The sequence below is a fragment of the Ixodes scapularis genome, unplaced genomic scaffold (genome assembly GCF_016920785.2).
Source record: "Ixodes scapularis isolate PalLabHiFi unplaced genomic scaffold, ASM1692078v2 PGA_scaffold13__105_contigs__length_92229423, whole genome shotgun sequence".
Taxonomy (NCBI): domain Eukaryota; kingdom Metazoa; phylum Arthropoda; class Arachnida; order Ixodida; family Ixodidae; genus Ixodes; species Ixodes scapularis.
Window position 1 is genome coordinate 53,173,512 of NW_024609839.1, and position 17,948 is coordinate 53,191,459.

Here is a 17,948-nt window from a genome sequence, read left to right on the forward strand (position 1 = left end):
ATCCAGATCGAAACGGGCAGAAGTGGGGATTGAACCCGGGATCCCTGGGTTCTGCAACGCGAGCTTTCGCGAGCTTCGCTCCACGTGGTCTGAGCTGGTGTGCGCCAGCCCACTCGGGCACCGATCCCCCCATTTTTGCATAATTTGCGCCATGTATGTGACAAAAGGAGCTGTTCTCGAAAAGGAAACCAAAAATTTCTGGCACGTGGTATTATGGCGAGGGTAGTTCTTGTTCTGACCCTTTCACATGTCAACCTTCCCGTTTCGATCCGGCTCAAAACAACGTTCTCCTTTCACCTTTTTCCATTTCGCCTTATCCCGAAACAACCTTCCCCCTTCGACCATTGCTCGTTATCAGTCGTGCCGGTTTGTTCGTTATACGTTGGTCCAGCTTATAACGAACAAACCGACCGTACAATGTATGTCCTCCTGGATGACCTGATGTTACCCTCTCCCGAAACAATGTTGGAGATTTTATAACCAGCAGTCACTTTTTGCACACTTTCTGGTGTTTCGGTGCCTGCAGTGCTGGAAACGAGCGTAGCAGTTATCGCTCTCACCGGCGCAGGACGTCTTCCTTCGTGCTTGACTAGTTTGATGACACCTGATGAATGACCATTTTTCTATTCAACAGCGGAACCACCACGGAATCCGAAGACAACGGACCAACAACCGCATGGAGCACCGTTAAGATAAACGCGGTGTCAGGGAGGGCTCACCCGAACATTTACAGTTTCTTCGATCTAATCAAATGGGATAGGGGCCTTTACGGATATCTTTTCGGCAGCTTGCGAACGGTGGTGTCGTGCGGCCCTGGGGTCGCAAGTGGGTCAGCAAGGACCGCAAACTATCATTATTAGGTTGTCGCCTCTCTGATGGCACGACTTCCCTGTTCGACTTCCTCATCAGGGCGAAGGTACTTTATGGTCTATCATCTTTTCTGTGTGCGCGTATTTGAAATTGTAAAAAAAATTAAGTCGCAATCGTACGCCTTTTAACTTGTCTGATTTATCGCTCTCCGAAATTCATAGTAGTTCACTAGTGGGGAGTTTCAGAATAACCTACGCAGGCGCATTGGGTACCCTAAAAAATGAGGAGAGTAAGTCATCTGTTTCTTGCACAGGAGTTGCGGTAACATCGGAACGACACCGAACTATGGTCTGTTTCGATTGGAAGGATACTGGGTAGACCTCAAGGTAGCTAGCATTAAGGTCTACCCACTATTCTTCAATCAGAGCCAATCAGACGTCACCACAACCCCAGCAAAAGAAGCAGACGAACTTGCGCCCCGCATAGCGTCGCGGTATAAATCCTATCGCGACGCTAATTTTAGTTTAGTTAAAGTGCTTTCGTACGTTACTCTACAAGACTTCCTTGTTGTACAAAGTACCACACTGGCGACTCATCTGCATCCGCAAAGCGGTTGCGAACAAGGTTGCTTGAAGATGCAATACAAATGCACTCGCAGTTGATAATGAAAACGAATGGATCCGCTTCGCGGTTGCGATTTTAAACTCCAGTCCGAAGGCAGCCTTAGCGCGAACAAGTGATCGTCGGTTTTTCCTGCTCATCTCATACAATCAAAGCTATTAGCGCAGACCAGGGTTAGAACGACAACGGTTTTTAGCTAAGATTTTTAGCAGATCGGGACGGGTTCAAACGCAGGGAATGTTTCGGGAACGGTTTGAGACAGGACGGATTCAAATGGGAAGGGCGTTTAGGGAATGGGTTGAAACGGGACGGGTTCAAACGTGAATGGGTTGTTTCGGTCGGGCTACACCCGTTGGCGATGCCACTAAAAATTAAGTACAGTTTTTTTTATTCAGATACCTCAGTACGACGTGCGAATAGTAGGGTTGCGCAAATATTTGAATAGTAGTTTCAAATAATACTCTATTTGATATTCTCTTCAAAATGAACTGCGATATTCCTAGTTTTCGAAATGTTGAGCGCGGCGGGTTGGCCCCCTTGAGTGCGCTTCTCCTCAAGCACTTTCACACTGCGGAGAAGCACTACATGCGGAGCTGGCAACGCGATATCCCGACTCGCCTCGGTCCAGCGGCGAAAATCACCTTCAAAATGTTCTGGTGCACGCGCGCGCCTCATGTACTAAAAGAAAGAACGTTGTGGTTGTTGATAATTACATTGCAGTAAAATCATTCAAATTTAGCTGTAGCTATCATGCAAGGGTACATGTTAGGCAGCGATGTTCTAACAACCTGTGCCCATTATTCGTGCTTGTTTTGATTTTTTCTTTTGAATTCATAATCGAAGAAAATAGCAAATTTATAAATCCCCTCAATCATGTATGGCTGGGCTCCTTTACAGATTTAATTTTATGTCAAATTTGTCGTTTACTTTCCATTCCAATGTAGGTATTGCACTTCCCGAGACCACAGTTTATAAATTTACCTAGACTAAATTTAACATAAATTTTCGTTTAAGTATAGAGTAACATAGGCGCCGACTACAGAGGGGTTGGAACCTTCCCTTCCCCCCCCCCCCCCCCCCCCCCCCCCCCCCCCACGGAGCTCCTCGAAAAAGCAAGTTTACAAGGTTTTATTCACCGCAAAAATGAACTGTGTGTCACCGAACGCTCATTCTCCACTTAAATGTAGCCCTAGTGGTTCGAACCAGATGCCGAAGTTTCAGCGTTAACCGTTATCTCATTAAAAAGTTGGAAGTGATTTTCTAAACATTTGAATGTGGCTCGCAAATTGCGGCCGGAGGACCTTTTATTTTATTCATTTATTTATTTACAATACTGAAAGCCCTTTCGGGCTGTTTCAGGACTGTACAGCAATAAAACAACAGAAATAAAGAACCAAAGATCAAGAACAATCACCGCAATACAATCATTTGAGTACAATTTCGGTTGGACCGCACCACCGAAAGTCACCACCACCAAGGAATACTAGTATGTCTCCGCATATAAATCAAATAATACAGCTTCAAACTTACCGGCACTGCCAATCCCAACAAAGAGGTCGCCATCCAAACTAATCCACTTCTCAATTGTTCTTACAAGAAAAGAGTACTTTAAAACATCGAGATTTGGTAAATACGGCTTGACTCCAAACTGAATATTAACTCTCGGGGACCTTCTACCAGGAAGCTGTATATAGTCACTCGAACTGATGTTATAATGCGCATTGTAGAGTTGATAGAAAAATTTTAACCTTTTTTTTAGCCCCGCTTTTTAATTTTAGCCCCGCTTTTTAATTTTAGCCCCGCTTTTTTTAACAGTTCTGTTACCGATTCCGTGCGGCGATACTCTGAATAAACAAATCTTAATGCCCGCCGCTGGATACGCTCAAGTTGTTCTATTTGATATTTGACATATGGATCCCAGATCACGTACGCGTATTCAAGAGATGATGAAACTAGAGTCTTATACGCAAATAATTTAACTTCAGGCGTTGTATTTTTGAGCGCCCATCTTAAAAACCCAAGTTTTCACAAAGCCGCACTACAGACATTTTCTATATGTCCAGTTTAGATCGTTAGAAATTGTGACCCCTAAGTATTTAAAAGTTTCGGGTTGTTTCAAAAGTGCACCATTATAGGAATACGGAAATATATTAGGCGACCTCTTTTTTGTGATTGTTACAAAAGTTGTCTTTTCAAAATTTATCTTCATATCCCATTTGTGACACCACTCGTGCATAGTCATTAACGAGTCATTTAATAGCATTTGGTCCCGTTGTGAATTAACTTTGATGTACATTAGACAATCATCTGCAAAAAGGCGGACTTCAACAGATGGATGAATTTCAGTTGCAATGTCATTTATATACCCATGAAACAAAATTGGTCCCAAAACCGAGCCCTGAGGCACACCGGAAGTGACTGGCAGCAGCGTGGAAGTTTCCCTCGCGATCTCAACAAATTGAAATCTGTTTGACAAGTAAGATTTGATCCAAGAAACAATAGGCGTACTTACCCCTAAATCCAACAGTTTTTTTAGCAGCTTCGAGTGCGTGACTCGGTCAAATGCTTTTGACAGATCAATTGACATCACATCTACTTGGCCACGCTCATTTAAAACAGATGGGAAATAATGAGTCGCTTCAAATAACTGGGTGACAGTTGATAACTTCCTTCTAAAACCATGTTGTTTTTCGTAAAACAGACCATTCTGTTCGATGAAGTCTGTGAGATGTTTACAAATAATATGTTCCAGGAGTTTGCAGGCAGTAGAAGTAAGGGATATTGGCCGATAATTTTCGACATCAAGCCGACTCCCGGATTTATGAATAGGGACTACTCGCGCAACTAACCAGTCCTCAGGTAGCCTCCCCTGACTCAATGGCGCTTGAAAAATAAGTACTAGAAAGTCAGCAGCTCTTAGACAGTAACGCCTCAAAAATTCATTTGGAATGTTATCTGGGCCCGGTGCTTTTTTTACATCGATATTCAGTAGCATAGAAAGAACACCCTCATATTAGACAACAATCTCTGTTTCAGGCAGACCAGTAATATTAGTTATGACGCTTCCACGATCATTATCATCGGTAAAAACAGAAGGAAAAAACTTAGTAAATTCAGTCGCCACAAATGCTGGATTGCTGCATACTTTTTCATCCTTCATGATTTCGTTAACTCTATGTTCCTTACATGACAGATACTGCCAGAATCTGCGTGGCGAGTCCCTTAAGTAATCGTTCAAGGTAGTCGAAAGGAACTCTGTTCTAGCAGCCTTGACCTTTGATCGTACTTCACGGCTTAGATTAGCAATCTCTAAAGCGTTCTTATTTTTTTATTTTTCTGCTTTCTTTTTCGTTTTAGTTTACGTTTAAGGTGAATTATGTCCCGTGTTATCCATGGATTAGACTTGTTTCCTTTTATTGTTTTTTTCGGAACAAATCTTGCAAGACAGTAGGCGACTGCTTTTGAGAAATAGCCCCACAAATAATCTACGTCATTATTTTTATCTATGTGGTCTAGAGATAGTTCGGGATAATCTAATATTGATGTGTCGTCTGCTCGTGAAAAATCATAAACAATTTTAGGGTCCGTTTTCTGAAAGCGTACACTGGCTAACTCTAGAGCCAAGATAACCATTTTATGATCTGAAATTCCGTGCTCTACGCACACTTTGTAATTCGAAAAGTAATCAGATACCAGGCAGATATCTAATACAGATTGGCATGATCCCTGAATTCTGGTTGGTTCGTTAACTACCTGCGTCAGTCCATATTTAAGTATTATATCAAACAAATATTCTCCATGTAATCTAACCGCTCTGCCTGGGCTTAGTTCGTGCCAACCAATATGTGGCAGGTTAAAGTCGCCCGTTACGATAATTTTAGTTCTGTTTTTCATAAGAGCTGTTAAATAAACGTCTATTTTCTCGAGGAAATTAATTCCAGTGCCCGAGGCCCTATACACGCCACCAATTAAGAAGACCATCTCGTCAAGGATTAGTTTACACCATACGCTCTCATGGTCGTTAATACCAGGCAACGCCTCATACTTTAGAGAGTCCTTTATAAGAATGGCAACGTCTCCTCCTCTAGTTTCTCTGTCCTTCCGAAGCACGCTATAGTCCCTTGGAAACACCTCGGAGTCGGCAATGTTACAATGTAGCCAAGTCTCGGTTACGACAATAACATGTGGATCATGCTGAATAATAATATATTCCAATTCCGGTGCTTTGTTTAGAATACTTTGTGCGTTTATTGTGATTATTCGTACATCTTTTTTCCTTTTATGTCAATTTTGTTGAGAGGCCATTGCTATGACGCGCGCATTCTACACGCATAGTATACAAAGCTCTATGGCGCCAAAAACCAAAAAAAAAAAAAAAAAAAAAGCCGGCTGAAAATGGGTTTTATTTTTCCATTGACGAATTTCAGAAAATTTCATTTTGGGAAACTATGCCATGCGAGAACAAAATATATATAACAATGAAAACAGGCCTGCAGACGGCAGAAAAGTCGTAGGAATAGACTTCCTCGGCGAAGTCAATCGCGACGGCGCTTTTGTCCAATTAAATTACGGAAAAGGAGCTCGGCTGCCTTACAATAGACGCACTTCAAAAGTCAGTCAAGCAACATTGATAATCGCCACTTTTGGTGGCACAAAGTGCGTGACTGTGGGCGACACTTCCCGCACGTGGAGAGAAAGGAAAAATTTTTCTCTCCTCTCTTGCCGCGAGGAGAAGGCAGTCGGGGCAGCCCTGGCGTCCCGGCAAGAGTGCCGAGACGAAAGGAGACTCTTCGTGTCGTCTGCCTGAAAGACTTGTTTTCAAACATTACTCGCGTTATGCGAAATCCCACTTTGGGAGTATTCAGTTGCTGCGTGTAACGTCGGACGGTTTTAGAAACTTCCACCGCGCTTACCCACTTCACGGATCGCCGATCACTGGTGGCCGTAGTCAGTGGCATGCACGACGGCTGTGAGAATTAACCACGCCGCACTTCCCTCCTCAGTATACGAGACGGCACCCTTCCACCCGCATTGCGTGACCGTGCTACATGCTATCGCCTTATTTTCTTCTCGCATTGTGGGCTAAAAATACGGCATTCTTGTCAGGGGATAGCCAAGCCAGCATCAAGCAAGCCTCGCGTTCTTTTTCTTTTGTTTATACAATCCTTTGTGTCTTTTTCTGTATATCTGTCTTCGATACTCTCACTGTCCTCGTCCCCATCAACTCCGACATCTGAGACATGAAGTGAGGTGGGACCTCGCATGTTAATACTGTTCCAGAAATATCACAAACAAAGCGATAGTAATTGCTACTTTAGTACTAGGACGGAGTATTATGCATAGAGGAATGTTTGCGGTCAAAACAGACAAGATGACAGAACTAAATTAAACGTACTCGTATATTTATTCGGCTGCTCCTGTGTCTAGAGCTTGACTTCTCATTACTCTGTTGCACTGCAAAAGGATTAATTTCGAATAATTATTTGCTAGACGACATTGCATTCGTATCTTGGTAATGAATCTCCCAGGGGGGGGGGGGGGGGGGGGCCTTCAGCTTTGCCCTTTCCCCCTCCCGCCCTTTATGCGGGAAAGTGAAAACTTTCCGCCTATGTGGTCTAACAGTAGTGAAAGGCATGGGGAAGGTGCCGCAACTATTTAATATTTGATTCAGAAATATTCGACCAAAACATATACGGTATTCAATTTGAATGCGCTTTGAACCCTAAGTCCATTATTTCGCGTGATACAAACCCCACAAAGAAGCCAGAATATCTTTTTACGTCAATCACAGACCGAAGACGCCATCGGTACGCCTAAAAGGGTAGTTGAGACATCCGCAAAATTATCGGCGTATGATTGTTCAATAAATAGATTAATTTCTATAGCGGCCGGGTCCCCTGTACGTATGGCACTTTAAATTGTCTCCCAACACTCCAACAACTGTAGTTGTTTTTTTTTTTTTTTCCACAGGCTAACTTCTAAAGGGGCGGTGCAACGATATTCAATTGGAATGTTTTTCACTTTACACGAGCTTACTGGCACTAGTGGGACTCAAGGATACTCACACGCAACGCCACTGACCAAGAAACTCTTTTGTTGCGCTGTAATTTCGATGACAAAACCGAGTGTTTTCATTCAATCTCTCCTTCGCAAAACCTGATGACGTAGCTCGGCAGTAGCAGTACCGCCCAGTGATGATATTTGAATGCTGTTCATAGATTGGACCCGAGCATGGCGTGGGCACTCGACTTGGGCTCGTGATAATCGATAGCTCGAGAAGCATTCGGGTAGTGTCCTGTGTCCAATCGTTGCAGTGTAGACAACAGACGAACCATAACAATGTCTGGAACTCGGCGCGTGTCCTGTGTCTTGCCAACCCAAGCGCATGGCTATGATCTACATTGGTGGCATATAATCGGCTCCAGATCACGAGGCCGCTTGCTCTGGCTGCGAGTTGAGGGGTTGAACTCTGCTCGTTTTTCTTTAATTGTTTCTGCGACTTCGATTGCGTGTGGTGAAAAACGAACGGGTATTTCACAGGTTATTAACGCCAGGGATGCGTTCTAAGCAGTGTTTGCGCAAAATACAAAAATCGTTGCATCGCCGCTTTAAAGAAGTTATACAATCTTTTCTGACATTAAAGCTCAAAATTGTCTGCTTTAAATGTGGGAATCTCTGCTCCAAAACCCGTTTTTCCCTGCTACAAGACCTGCTCCAAATCCCCCCTCGTCAGTTCCACCACTTGTTCCTATTATTTACAAGTAATGAGTAACGTGTTTCCTTACTTATTTTCGGAAACACCTCGAACATTGAGGGCAGGTCGCTGCAGAGTTCGGCGCTCAGCGGTTACGGTCGGCACTCACTTGGCCTGGAGCACGAGGGCCACGATGCCGGCGGCAAGAGGCGCCGACGCCGACGTGCCCGTGTGCTGGGTCGTGCAGCGATCGTGCAGGTCCGACGTGGCCTGCGCAGACAGGCGAGCACGTCACGTGGAAGGAAGGGACCGGCGAGCATCCACAAACGATTACGTCTCACGCCTCGTCTTCTAGGAGGTATCGGTCCGACTCGCCACTCACCACCTTCTGGTCCGTGTAGGCGCCCGAAGAGTACGCGGCTGCCATGGTGGACGCGCACTTTTCTCCGTAGTACGGGAAGCGCCCTCGCTGACTGGCGCTCGACACGGACAGCGTGTACGGAGAGCTGGCGTAGCCGTCGCAGTTGCAGTTGTCTCCGCGGGCGCCTCCGTTGCCGGATGCCCAGACGTAAACGGAGCCTCTACCTGCGCAAGTGGTTGCAGGTCCGGCTAGTGTCCCTGGGTTTCAGAGTGTTTCCAACTGCCCGATAGGGATTCGTGTGGTTTACAAGCTGCGTTTGCAATAAAAGCCCTGAAGAGGTGACGAAAACCTTGGTCGTCTGCCAGCGTCTCTGCCTTTACGCCCTCTACACTTTCCACTATAGCACAGCGAACGCCGGAGAGGAGACGAGTGGGCTGAACTTGTGCCTTGTCTCCTCTCCAGCGTTCGGTCTGCTAAAGTTGAAAGCGTGGAGGGCTTCGTGGGACGAGTTTGTACCACTTCTCTTAACCTGCAACAGGGTATAGGGTACTAGCGACACACCCGCCCTGGAGGCGTCGGCCATTAAACTTTAAACGCTCTTCATTGCTTGGGTTGCTAGATTCGACTAGAGAGGCGGGTCCCGAGCCGGGCTCACCTCTCCGGCCCTTGGTGACGCCCTTGCGCAGGGCCTCGCTGGCCAGCCTCTTGGGCCCGTCGACGGTTCGTCCGTCGTCCGAGGGACCCCAGGATGCGCTGAACACGTCGATGCCCTCCACATTGAAGGCCAGCGACGTCGACTCTATGGCATCCACCACGTCCCCGTCCAGCATGCGAATGCCTGCACGACGCGGTCCCGCTCTACTTGGCAGTCGAGACGAGTGCGGGCCGCGCATTTGGAAAAGGTTTTGAAGTAAATCAACAGGCCCATTTCTACACTCTGATTGACGCGTTTTCATAGACGTCACATGGCCTGGTTTACGGAAGAGGGGGGGGGGGGGGGGGGGTAGACGGGCAGGCTTAGACAAACGCGCCTTCGTAATTCACGTGTGCACCTTTATCCGACTCCCATAAAATTTGATTACTATAGCATATCGATACCCGGAAACCGGCTAAGAACTAAAGCGCGTGAATCACTGAGGCGTGTTCGCCGAAGCCAACCCCCCCCCCCCCCCCCTCTTTACCCTCCACTAGTAAACCAGGCAGTTTACCGTACATGAAAACGCGCCAGCCAGAAGGCCCGAAATGGGTCCGTCGACTAATACTTCGCAAGCTCTTCCTAATACGCGTCCGGGCCATCACGATACCGCGCTGGTCCAACAGCTCGCGGAACAGCGACAGCCGTGCGCGCGCTGTAAAGACGATGTTCCTTGCCTCCGATCCGGGCCTCGTAGGCGACTCCCACGCCGCAGTTGCGGTTGTTGGCTGCCATAGCCACCTCCCCGGCGCACCGAGTGCCGTGGCTGCGCGGGCAAAACAAGACGCATAGAAACAACGGGAAGGGCCACGCTCTTAGCCCATCGAGAGACAAACATTTGCAGAGTATACGGGGGCGTACTGACAAATTCGGTGTACTGTCCAAGAAATATCTCGATCCACGAAAGAAAGAACACCAAGAATGACACCGGACCGGCTTGCTACTGAAAACGCCGTCTCAGCTAAGCCGCGATCAATCTGATAATTGGTCGAAGACATTATGGCAGCCTGCAGACAGTCTGGGGCGTGTTTCATCCTTGTGTGGCGGTCCTATCTCATATTGGTCATACGGAAAACTCTCTGCAGAGATGTTCGGATTCTTATACGTATACGTATGAATAAACCATGCCTCGAACAGTGATTGAAGCGTGTCCAAAGATACGCTTCAATAACTTGCTCGGGAGGAGGGAGGTCGTCAAGCTGATCCCCTCAGCTTTGTTTCCCCAACCTCCCACATCGCTCGGATGGGAAACAAAGTCAGTGTTATCATAATTCTGTCGTCATGTCTGCAGCGAACAATTTTTGTCTTTTGTGTGATGTACTACGAGCAGTTGGACTGCGGCTGTGAGAGAAATGCCTGTCAAGGCCTGGGGTTAGCAAGCACTTGAGACTCGAGTTCACGTGCCGCTCCGCCCGTGCACTATAGCTGTGACTGCTTTCTTTCACGCAGTAAGAGCTCTCTGTTTTCTGCAAGCCGGCCCACTTGTTTAAAAACTCGGGAAAACCTGCTAACGTATACGTCTTACTTGTTCAAGTCTTGCGGGTCGTATCTGGGGAAAGGGTCTCCGTCGTCGTCGTTGAAGTCGTAGCTGGCCTCCGGTGCCTGCGGCCACGATAATGTTCACGTTTGCAAGTCCGGTTTCAGGGTGCCGCCGTCTTTGCTCGGTTGGGGTGCGCTTGGACGCGTCATAATTCGATTACGAGGCCTTGCTAAGGCGTCGTAACCGGATTATGGCCGCGCCCAAGCGCACCCCAATCAGAAAGATGGCGGCACAGCGCAATGCGTCACTTACGTAGTTCTGCACCAGGTCCGTGTGGTTCCACTCGAGTCCTGGTTGGAGGGAATGCACAAGGGGACACACAGCCCCGACCAAGTGTTTGGAGAAACTTGTCAAGTAAAAGAGGCCAATTTCAACACTTCTGAGCGGCGTGTTTCTATGTACCGTATTTTCCGGACTATAGTCTTTACCCGGTGTTTAGATCCTATCTTCAAGGGCGCCACCATCTTGAATTGTCGTCACTTCCAGTATGGGCGAAAACATTGTGTTGCCTTCGCCACGCCAGTAGAAGACACTTAGGATATAAGCGTAACCGTCACACATTATCCTTTTGCCTCCCCCTTATTTTTTACTAGTTACAGGTTCAAACATTTTAGTATTTTTTCATCGCCCATACCGGATACGCCTATTATACGCCTATTGGGTGGCTGAAGACGAGAGTACGCAGAAAAGGTCTATAGTCCGCAGGGGCAAATTTGGAGTCAAAAATAAAAGATTTTGCTTTTCTGCGCCCTGTGTATAATCTGCACCCGGTACATAGTCCGCACCCAGTGCATAGTCCGCACCTTGTGCTTATTCGACACGAAAATCTTCTCATAGACGGCGCACTTTAACAAATGTCTGCTCTTTTAGCTCACAAAGAAGCCTATATTATACATAAATCATCATTAACATACTCTTTCATTCACAAAATCCGTCTCGTGTCGTCATAATTAACGATTTTGAAAAACAAAAATCCTGTATACTAGTAGTCTGCACAGCCTAAAATTTCAACTTTTAAACATGTACAGTCCGCGGACTATAGCCCAGAAAATAAGGTACGTCGCATCGACTGGTTTAAGGGGGGAGAAAGAAGGAAAGGGGAGGGGCGAGGCGAGGCGAGGCTTGGTTAAACAAGCCTCAGTGATTCATGCGCTAGCCTTTAGGCGGCGTATGACGCTGATCCAACTACTACGCCAGAAACACTGCGGTAGTCGTTATTGCGTACGTCTCGAAACCACTATACCATAGGTATACGTGATGGCTTCGGCGTGTGCAAAAAAAAAAAAAAAAAAAAAAAAAAGAACTACAGTATTTTTTTTTCAGGTATTTTAACATCATTACCTTCACGCCCAAGTGACTACCCATCACCCCGTAAAGAACGACAGACGACTGAAACGCTCCTTGTGTTAATGTGAGATGAAATGATTAGAAAGCACGTTTATTTGGACTACTATAGGCATTTCTAAAGCCGTAAAGTTGTTCTGCATTTCGCGTAAACACGAGAAAACGACGTCTCCCAGCCAGCAACCCTGTGACGTTTCACCAAACCCTTTTTTTTTTTTTCAACTGGTCGCTTGTCGAACTTGGAGGGTTCCAACTGCTCGCCATAAGCTCGAGCCCGACATTATAGTCTTCCCAGGTAATAGCGCAGAGTGCGGCCTGTTGTAAGCCGAACTTAGACCATTCGCGGTTCTGGCCCAGGACCAGCGCTGGGACCCATGGGCCCCTCAGAGATGCAACCAATGGCCGCGAGGACCCCCAATAACAGGCACAACTATACGCCAACGAGCAAAGTGAAGCCTCCTTAGCGTTACAGGAGCATGCGATTCACGAAACAAGTTTCCACGAAACATCAGTGATGACGAAACGGGTGCCTGTCGAACGTATTTACATAAAACGATACGAACCCCCGTCGCCCCAACCACGGCCGCTCGATCGCAAGAATGCCATTGGCTGTCTCTCGCCTTTGAACTGTTGAAGCCACCACACTGCGGCCTGTAATTGCACTACAGCTGAAGAAACCTTTCTGCTTTCGCCTGCCGCCGTGTGAGACCCCTTTCCAAAGTTTGTCTGCCCTCTGTAAGAGGCCGTAGAGCCCCTGCACAATGGCGGCCACAAGCGCAAGCTCCTAGCGTTCGACTGCGCCGAAGTTACTCGCTCGTGCTATTTGCACGTTCCGCGGTGTCGGTTGTTACACCATTTTACAGTAGGTATAGATCATAGCCTTCTCTATAGTGGCAAAGCCTGGCAGATCGGCACGAGACGCGGCCGCCGAAATTGAAAAGGTAGAGTGGCAGACAACGGATGAGAGGAGACCCAGGTGACGGCCGCCCCGCTGCGGCGAGGCGCCGAAACACACTTCTCCCGAGCGATGGAATGTCCTTTCGTAATCCTGGTGTTCCTCGCGCTACCGCTTCTTTTCTCGTCGAGTTTGAAAACCATGTTTCGGGTCCTCGCTGGTGCGAAAGCCGTGCGCTCACTACCGCACCCCCCAAGAAATGCTCTGTGCTACCAGATCCTCGCGCTCCAAATCTGCGACCGGGCACTCATGGCTCCGTCGTCAAACTGCCAGGCTTTGTGAGTATAGAGGAGGCTATGGTAAGATCTCCTATCAATCGGTACGTAACTTTCGAAAGGAGTTGACTGAGAAGCGTTCTTTTCCTAGTTTACGCGAAATTGAAAGCCAACCCAAAAAGTTGAGAGGTATTAAATACGGAATAAGGGTACTGCATTTCGGGTATACCGGCATACGGAATAACCACTAACTACGTTAGTGGTTATTCCGTATGCCCAAACAACCACCGTGGCGATTTCGGCATACGCAATGACCACCGGCCCAAAGATTTGCCTACGCACATCGGGTAAGCAAATCTGGAGCAGGTTAAATGCTAGCGGGCTAATCACAAACGTGTTTACCCAAGCCTCGCTCCCCCCCCCCCCCTTACCGCCCTTTCCTTCTCTTTCTTTCCCTATGAACCAGACGATGTGACGTACATGCAAACGCTCTGATCAAAGGGCCAATTGGACTTACTTCACCAGCTTTTTCCGAACGCGCGCCTCAGCCGTGGCAGGCACACTCACCGTCGTCCATGACAGTGACCACGATGCCCTTCCCGGTGAACCCCATGTCCCACACCTGAGTCACCCGGTGGTCCAGCTCCGGAAGGTCCGGGGAGGATCGCGTGTCGTGCTGCATCAACGTCGCGCACTTTCTGCAAACATCTGTCCGCGAGCTGCTCCGTGCGACTTTCGTTGGCATGTCGCGTGGTTCCTATTAGCCCCGTGTGCGACCGAAAGCGTCGCTGTGGTCGGCCTTCCACGATTGGCCCAAAAGCTGACTATGACGTCGGAAAGGGTATACCATCGACGGAAATAAGAGGAATGAAAGAACTTTGATTTCGACGGTGTTGGCAGTGTTGCTTTGAGAGCGCAATGATTTCAGGCTTCCACCATGCTATTTACAAACACCATCGAACTTGTTGTTCGCAAGGTAATGACGTCACAAGGGGGAACCATAGGAGGGCGCCACCAAAACATCTCGCCACTAATACTATACTCTGTTTCATATCTATAGTATACAACGCTGTCGAAGCTATTGGCGCAAGCGCGTGGCTTTATCCGTGGTTTCGTGTGCGCGAGGACGCGTGCAAATGATCTGCAAGATCACCCCCCATGCTCGCGCCAGCAGCTTTGGCAGCCATTCTAATATTTACGAATCCTCAGCCCAGCGTGCGATTTCTTCAGCCAAGCACGCGCAGTTTGTCGCTGCGGAAAGCGAGCAAATCACGCGTCATACGCTCCAACACTGAAAATGGAACCGGCCTGGAGCCCTTTTTTGGAAAGGTCTGTAACCGAAAGGTACCGATAAACATCCGTCGGTGTCAAGATGCAATATAAAACAGAAAAGCACCGATTTCTGAAGAAAAACATTTCCTCCACTGCTTTCTTTCTTTCTCTTTTTTTTTTTCTTTTTTGTCCTAAACATTTTTTTGATATGAATAGTTTTTTGTTGTTTTTTTTCATCGATAATCACCGTTTTTCGCCCCCGTCCCAAACATTACCGAAATAAACCGATATTTGAAAAGTAAGAACACCGAAAATCATTCGCCGATTTGTTTCGTAAATAAAGAGCGTAAAGGTCCGTTCACACACTTGCAGCCGAGTAGGACCGACGGAGACAAGACCGGTTTTCAAGCCTCTTTCGACGGCACAGGACCAGCTCCGCAGCATCACATCCGGTCTTATAGGACGTCGCAAGAGGCTTAAAAACCACTCTTGTCTCAGTCAGTCCTTTTCGGTTGCAAGTGTGCGAACGGGCCTTAAAATCTACGGCCTATTTGTGACTGACACGTGGATTCAAGGTGCACAGCGTAGTGGCAGATGGCCTTATACTCGAAGCAAAACGAGATATCGGACAAGCTACCACATTTTTTTGTTTCCCTTGCAATGCTGTCGCGGATAAACTGTGGTTCAGACATTTTTTTTGCGTTTGATTATGAGAGACTATGACGTGCTTTCGACGAGATGGTTGCTTTGGCAGCCGATGTCCACGGAACGAGTTGTAATCAAACGCAAGGAGTCGTAACATACGGTTCCGTGTTTCAGGTGTCCTATTTGACTTCGCATATATATATATATATATATATATATATATTTTTTTTTTTTCTCTTTCTTTTTTTATTTTTTGGAGGGGAGAGTATTTTTTATTGCATATTTGGTTTTTTGTGGCGCCAGTTTTCGGGGTCGGACTTGAAACTGCGTTTATTTGGGATGATGTAGAAGAAAGCAAAACACGGGCATGGGATGTATATAAAGATTTCTTCCCGTGAAGCTCGGGGTTTTCTTATGTCAGGAGTCCTCCTAATAGACCATTTTAGAAAATCGCCGGGTTCAGGAGGTTCCGGTGTGAAAATGTGTGAACACGTGCTCAGGCGAGCGCGGGCAATTCCCCGACCGACGAAGCAAGCTCCTGCTGACTCTGTTGAGCTGCATGGACCTAAATGATTTGGCTCCCCCAAAGTCTCTTCTGTTCCTATAGGGGAAGAACGGATGCTTTGGCATTGAGGCCTGCCTCTGATGTTAAATGTGCCAGCCAGAGTGACGAGACGGGGACACGGGACTTGAAGAAAATATACGCATACACACACCAACTGAGCTCTCTTACGTCACATCACTGCGGTGGCGCTGCTGTCGGCACTGCGCACGCGCAAACTCTTCCTCTCACGCGAATCGGGTTTGGCGCAAGCGCAATGGGGCTTGTTTGTAAACACCATGTTGGTGTCACGTCGCAGTCGATCACAGTGAAACGCAAATGTCTACAAATTAAAGCCTGATTCACACGATTTTGCTTGCGATATTGTAGGTTCCACGATTGACACGCGTACAACAACTTCCACCACGCTTTTTTTTTTCTCACATCATGTGAATAAGGCGTAAGACAGCCTCAACAATGTACATTTTGCTCGCAGGAGGGCGCCATTCCTTCTTCCGTGTAGCAGAGGCGAAAAAAGGGAGGGCTCACAATGTACCACTGGCGGCTCCACAGCGGGTCGTTGAACCTTAGGGCTTGTTGTTCCTCGGTAGGTCCATGCCGCTTGTCCCGAACACGGACCTCTTGCTGCTCGGCCCAGAGCACCTGGTAAAGAGATATACACGATGGACTTCGCCTGCGGGTCTGCTTTTCCACAGGGCACGCCGACACCATGGCTCTCGTCGATCGCCTGAACTGTTGGCGGCAAGAACGTACCCGATCGCTGGTTTTTACTCTTTGTCTCTGATAGTTAAAAGGCTGACATAGAGGCATTTGGTGTGGGGGAATGTATTTATGGGTGTAACCAACCTGTGCTGTAAAAATTCGTATTTTTCGCCCACAATGTGCGAAGAAACGAAAGCAATAGCAGTAGCGCGGTCGCGCAATGCGGGTGGAATGGTGCCGCATCACGTACCTAAGGACGGAGGTGCAATGTAGTTAATTGTCATAGCCGTCGTTGTTGGCGTCCTGGATGCCACTGACGACTATCACCAGTGCTCAATGATTCGTGAAGTAAGTGGGTAAGTGCGTTGGAAGTTTCTAAAACCATCCGACATTACGCGATGCAACATCATACTGCCAAAGTGGGATTTCGCATAACGCGAGTAATGTTTGAAAACAAGTCTTTCAAGCAGACGACACGAAGGGTCTCCTTTCGTCTCGCCATTCTTGCCGGGACGCCAGAGCTGCCCCCTTCGCTGTCTTTGCGCGGCACGGCGTTGTTGGGCGCGATCGACGGGAAGCTAGTTCCGGCTTCTTCCTCGTGGCAAAAGTGGCAAAAAAAATCTTTCCATTCTCTGCGCGCGCGAAGCGTCGCCCATGAAGCCTTTAAAATGGAGTTCGACAGAAGCTATAGACTAAACTTTTCTTCGTGTGTTGCCTTCTTTATTTCTATGAGCTACATATTTTCATATGGAATAAAAGCAGTTGATATTTATTGACAGTTTTAATAAGAGTTCACTGCGGGCCGACTTCTACGTATTTTGAGGCAGTCGGCCGTTCCGATACCCCCGATAACGATATCCCATAACGATGCGATGCCCGCGCGAATGTGGCAGCGGGGTATTGGTTATCGTTATCGGAGTCATCGGAACAATCTACTAAAACCCTTTAATGTAGAGCACTGCACGGACAGGAACTTGTAACTTTTAGGTCCGGCCCGACGCGGCCCGGTAAAGACAAGCCCGGCCAGAGCCCGACAGAATATTTAATCTTTAGGCCCGGTAGAGACCCAGCCCGGACACGGCCCGAGCCCGAAAACATTTTTTTTTAAATATGAGTCTGACCCCGGCTTAAGCCCGACAGATTATAGGTAGGGCTCGGAGTTTTCGGCTTAAATCGATAAAAACCGATAAAAGTACGCCGAATTCATTTTCGGAAATTCGGTTTTAACCGAAAAAGGTCAGTTTTTAGGTTCGGCATTTTTATTAAAACCGAAAAAAGTACGTCGAATCAATTTCCTAAAATTCAGTTTTAACTGTAAAAGGTCACTTTGACCTTCCACTCGTACCGCAGAGCCGTGGCGAAAACGTGGAACGACAGTGTCTATCGAAACGTGTCCGAATGTATGGGATACGGATGCCATCTCGACGTTTTGGAATAATGCGCGCATCATCGATCGGAACGTGAAGTCCGAAATGCCCCATAACTTCGCCATGTACGAGCGTGTTCTCGAACTCGTTGTAAGGAAGACTGACT

The 17,948-nt window shown here is 47.4% G+C and overlaps 1 protein-coding gene across 1 annotated transcript in view; it reads right to left on the minus strand.

The window, feature by feature from the left end:
* LOC8033367 (neuroendocrine convertase 1) overlaps positions 1–17,948 on the minus strand; it is a 53,690-nt gene that overhangs the window by 12,679 nt on the left and 23,063 nt on the right. The window contains exons 3-10 of the mRNA XM_029995556.4: positions 16,242–16,355; positions 13,802–13,910; positions 10,973–11,010; positions 10,706–10,782; positions 9,858–9,946; positions 9,142–9,324; positions 8,508–8,710; positions 8,295–8,395 (exon numbers count right to left, since the gene is read on the minus strand). Coding sequence (XP_029851416.3) covers positions 8,295–8,395; positions 8,508–8,710; positions 9,142–9,324; positions 9,858–9,946; positions 10,706–10,782; positions 10,973–11,010; positions 13,802–13,910; positions 16,242–16,355 — 914 coding nt within the window. The remainder of the gene's footprint in view (positions 1–8,294; positions 8,396–8,507; positions 8,711–9,141; positions 9,325–9,857; positions 9,947–10,705; positions 10,783–10,972; positions 11,011–13,801; positions 13,911–16,241; positions 16,356–17,948) is intronic.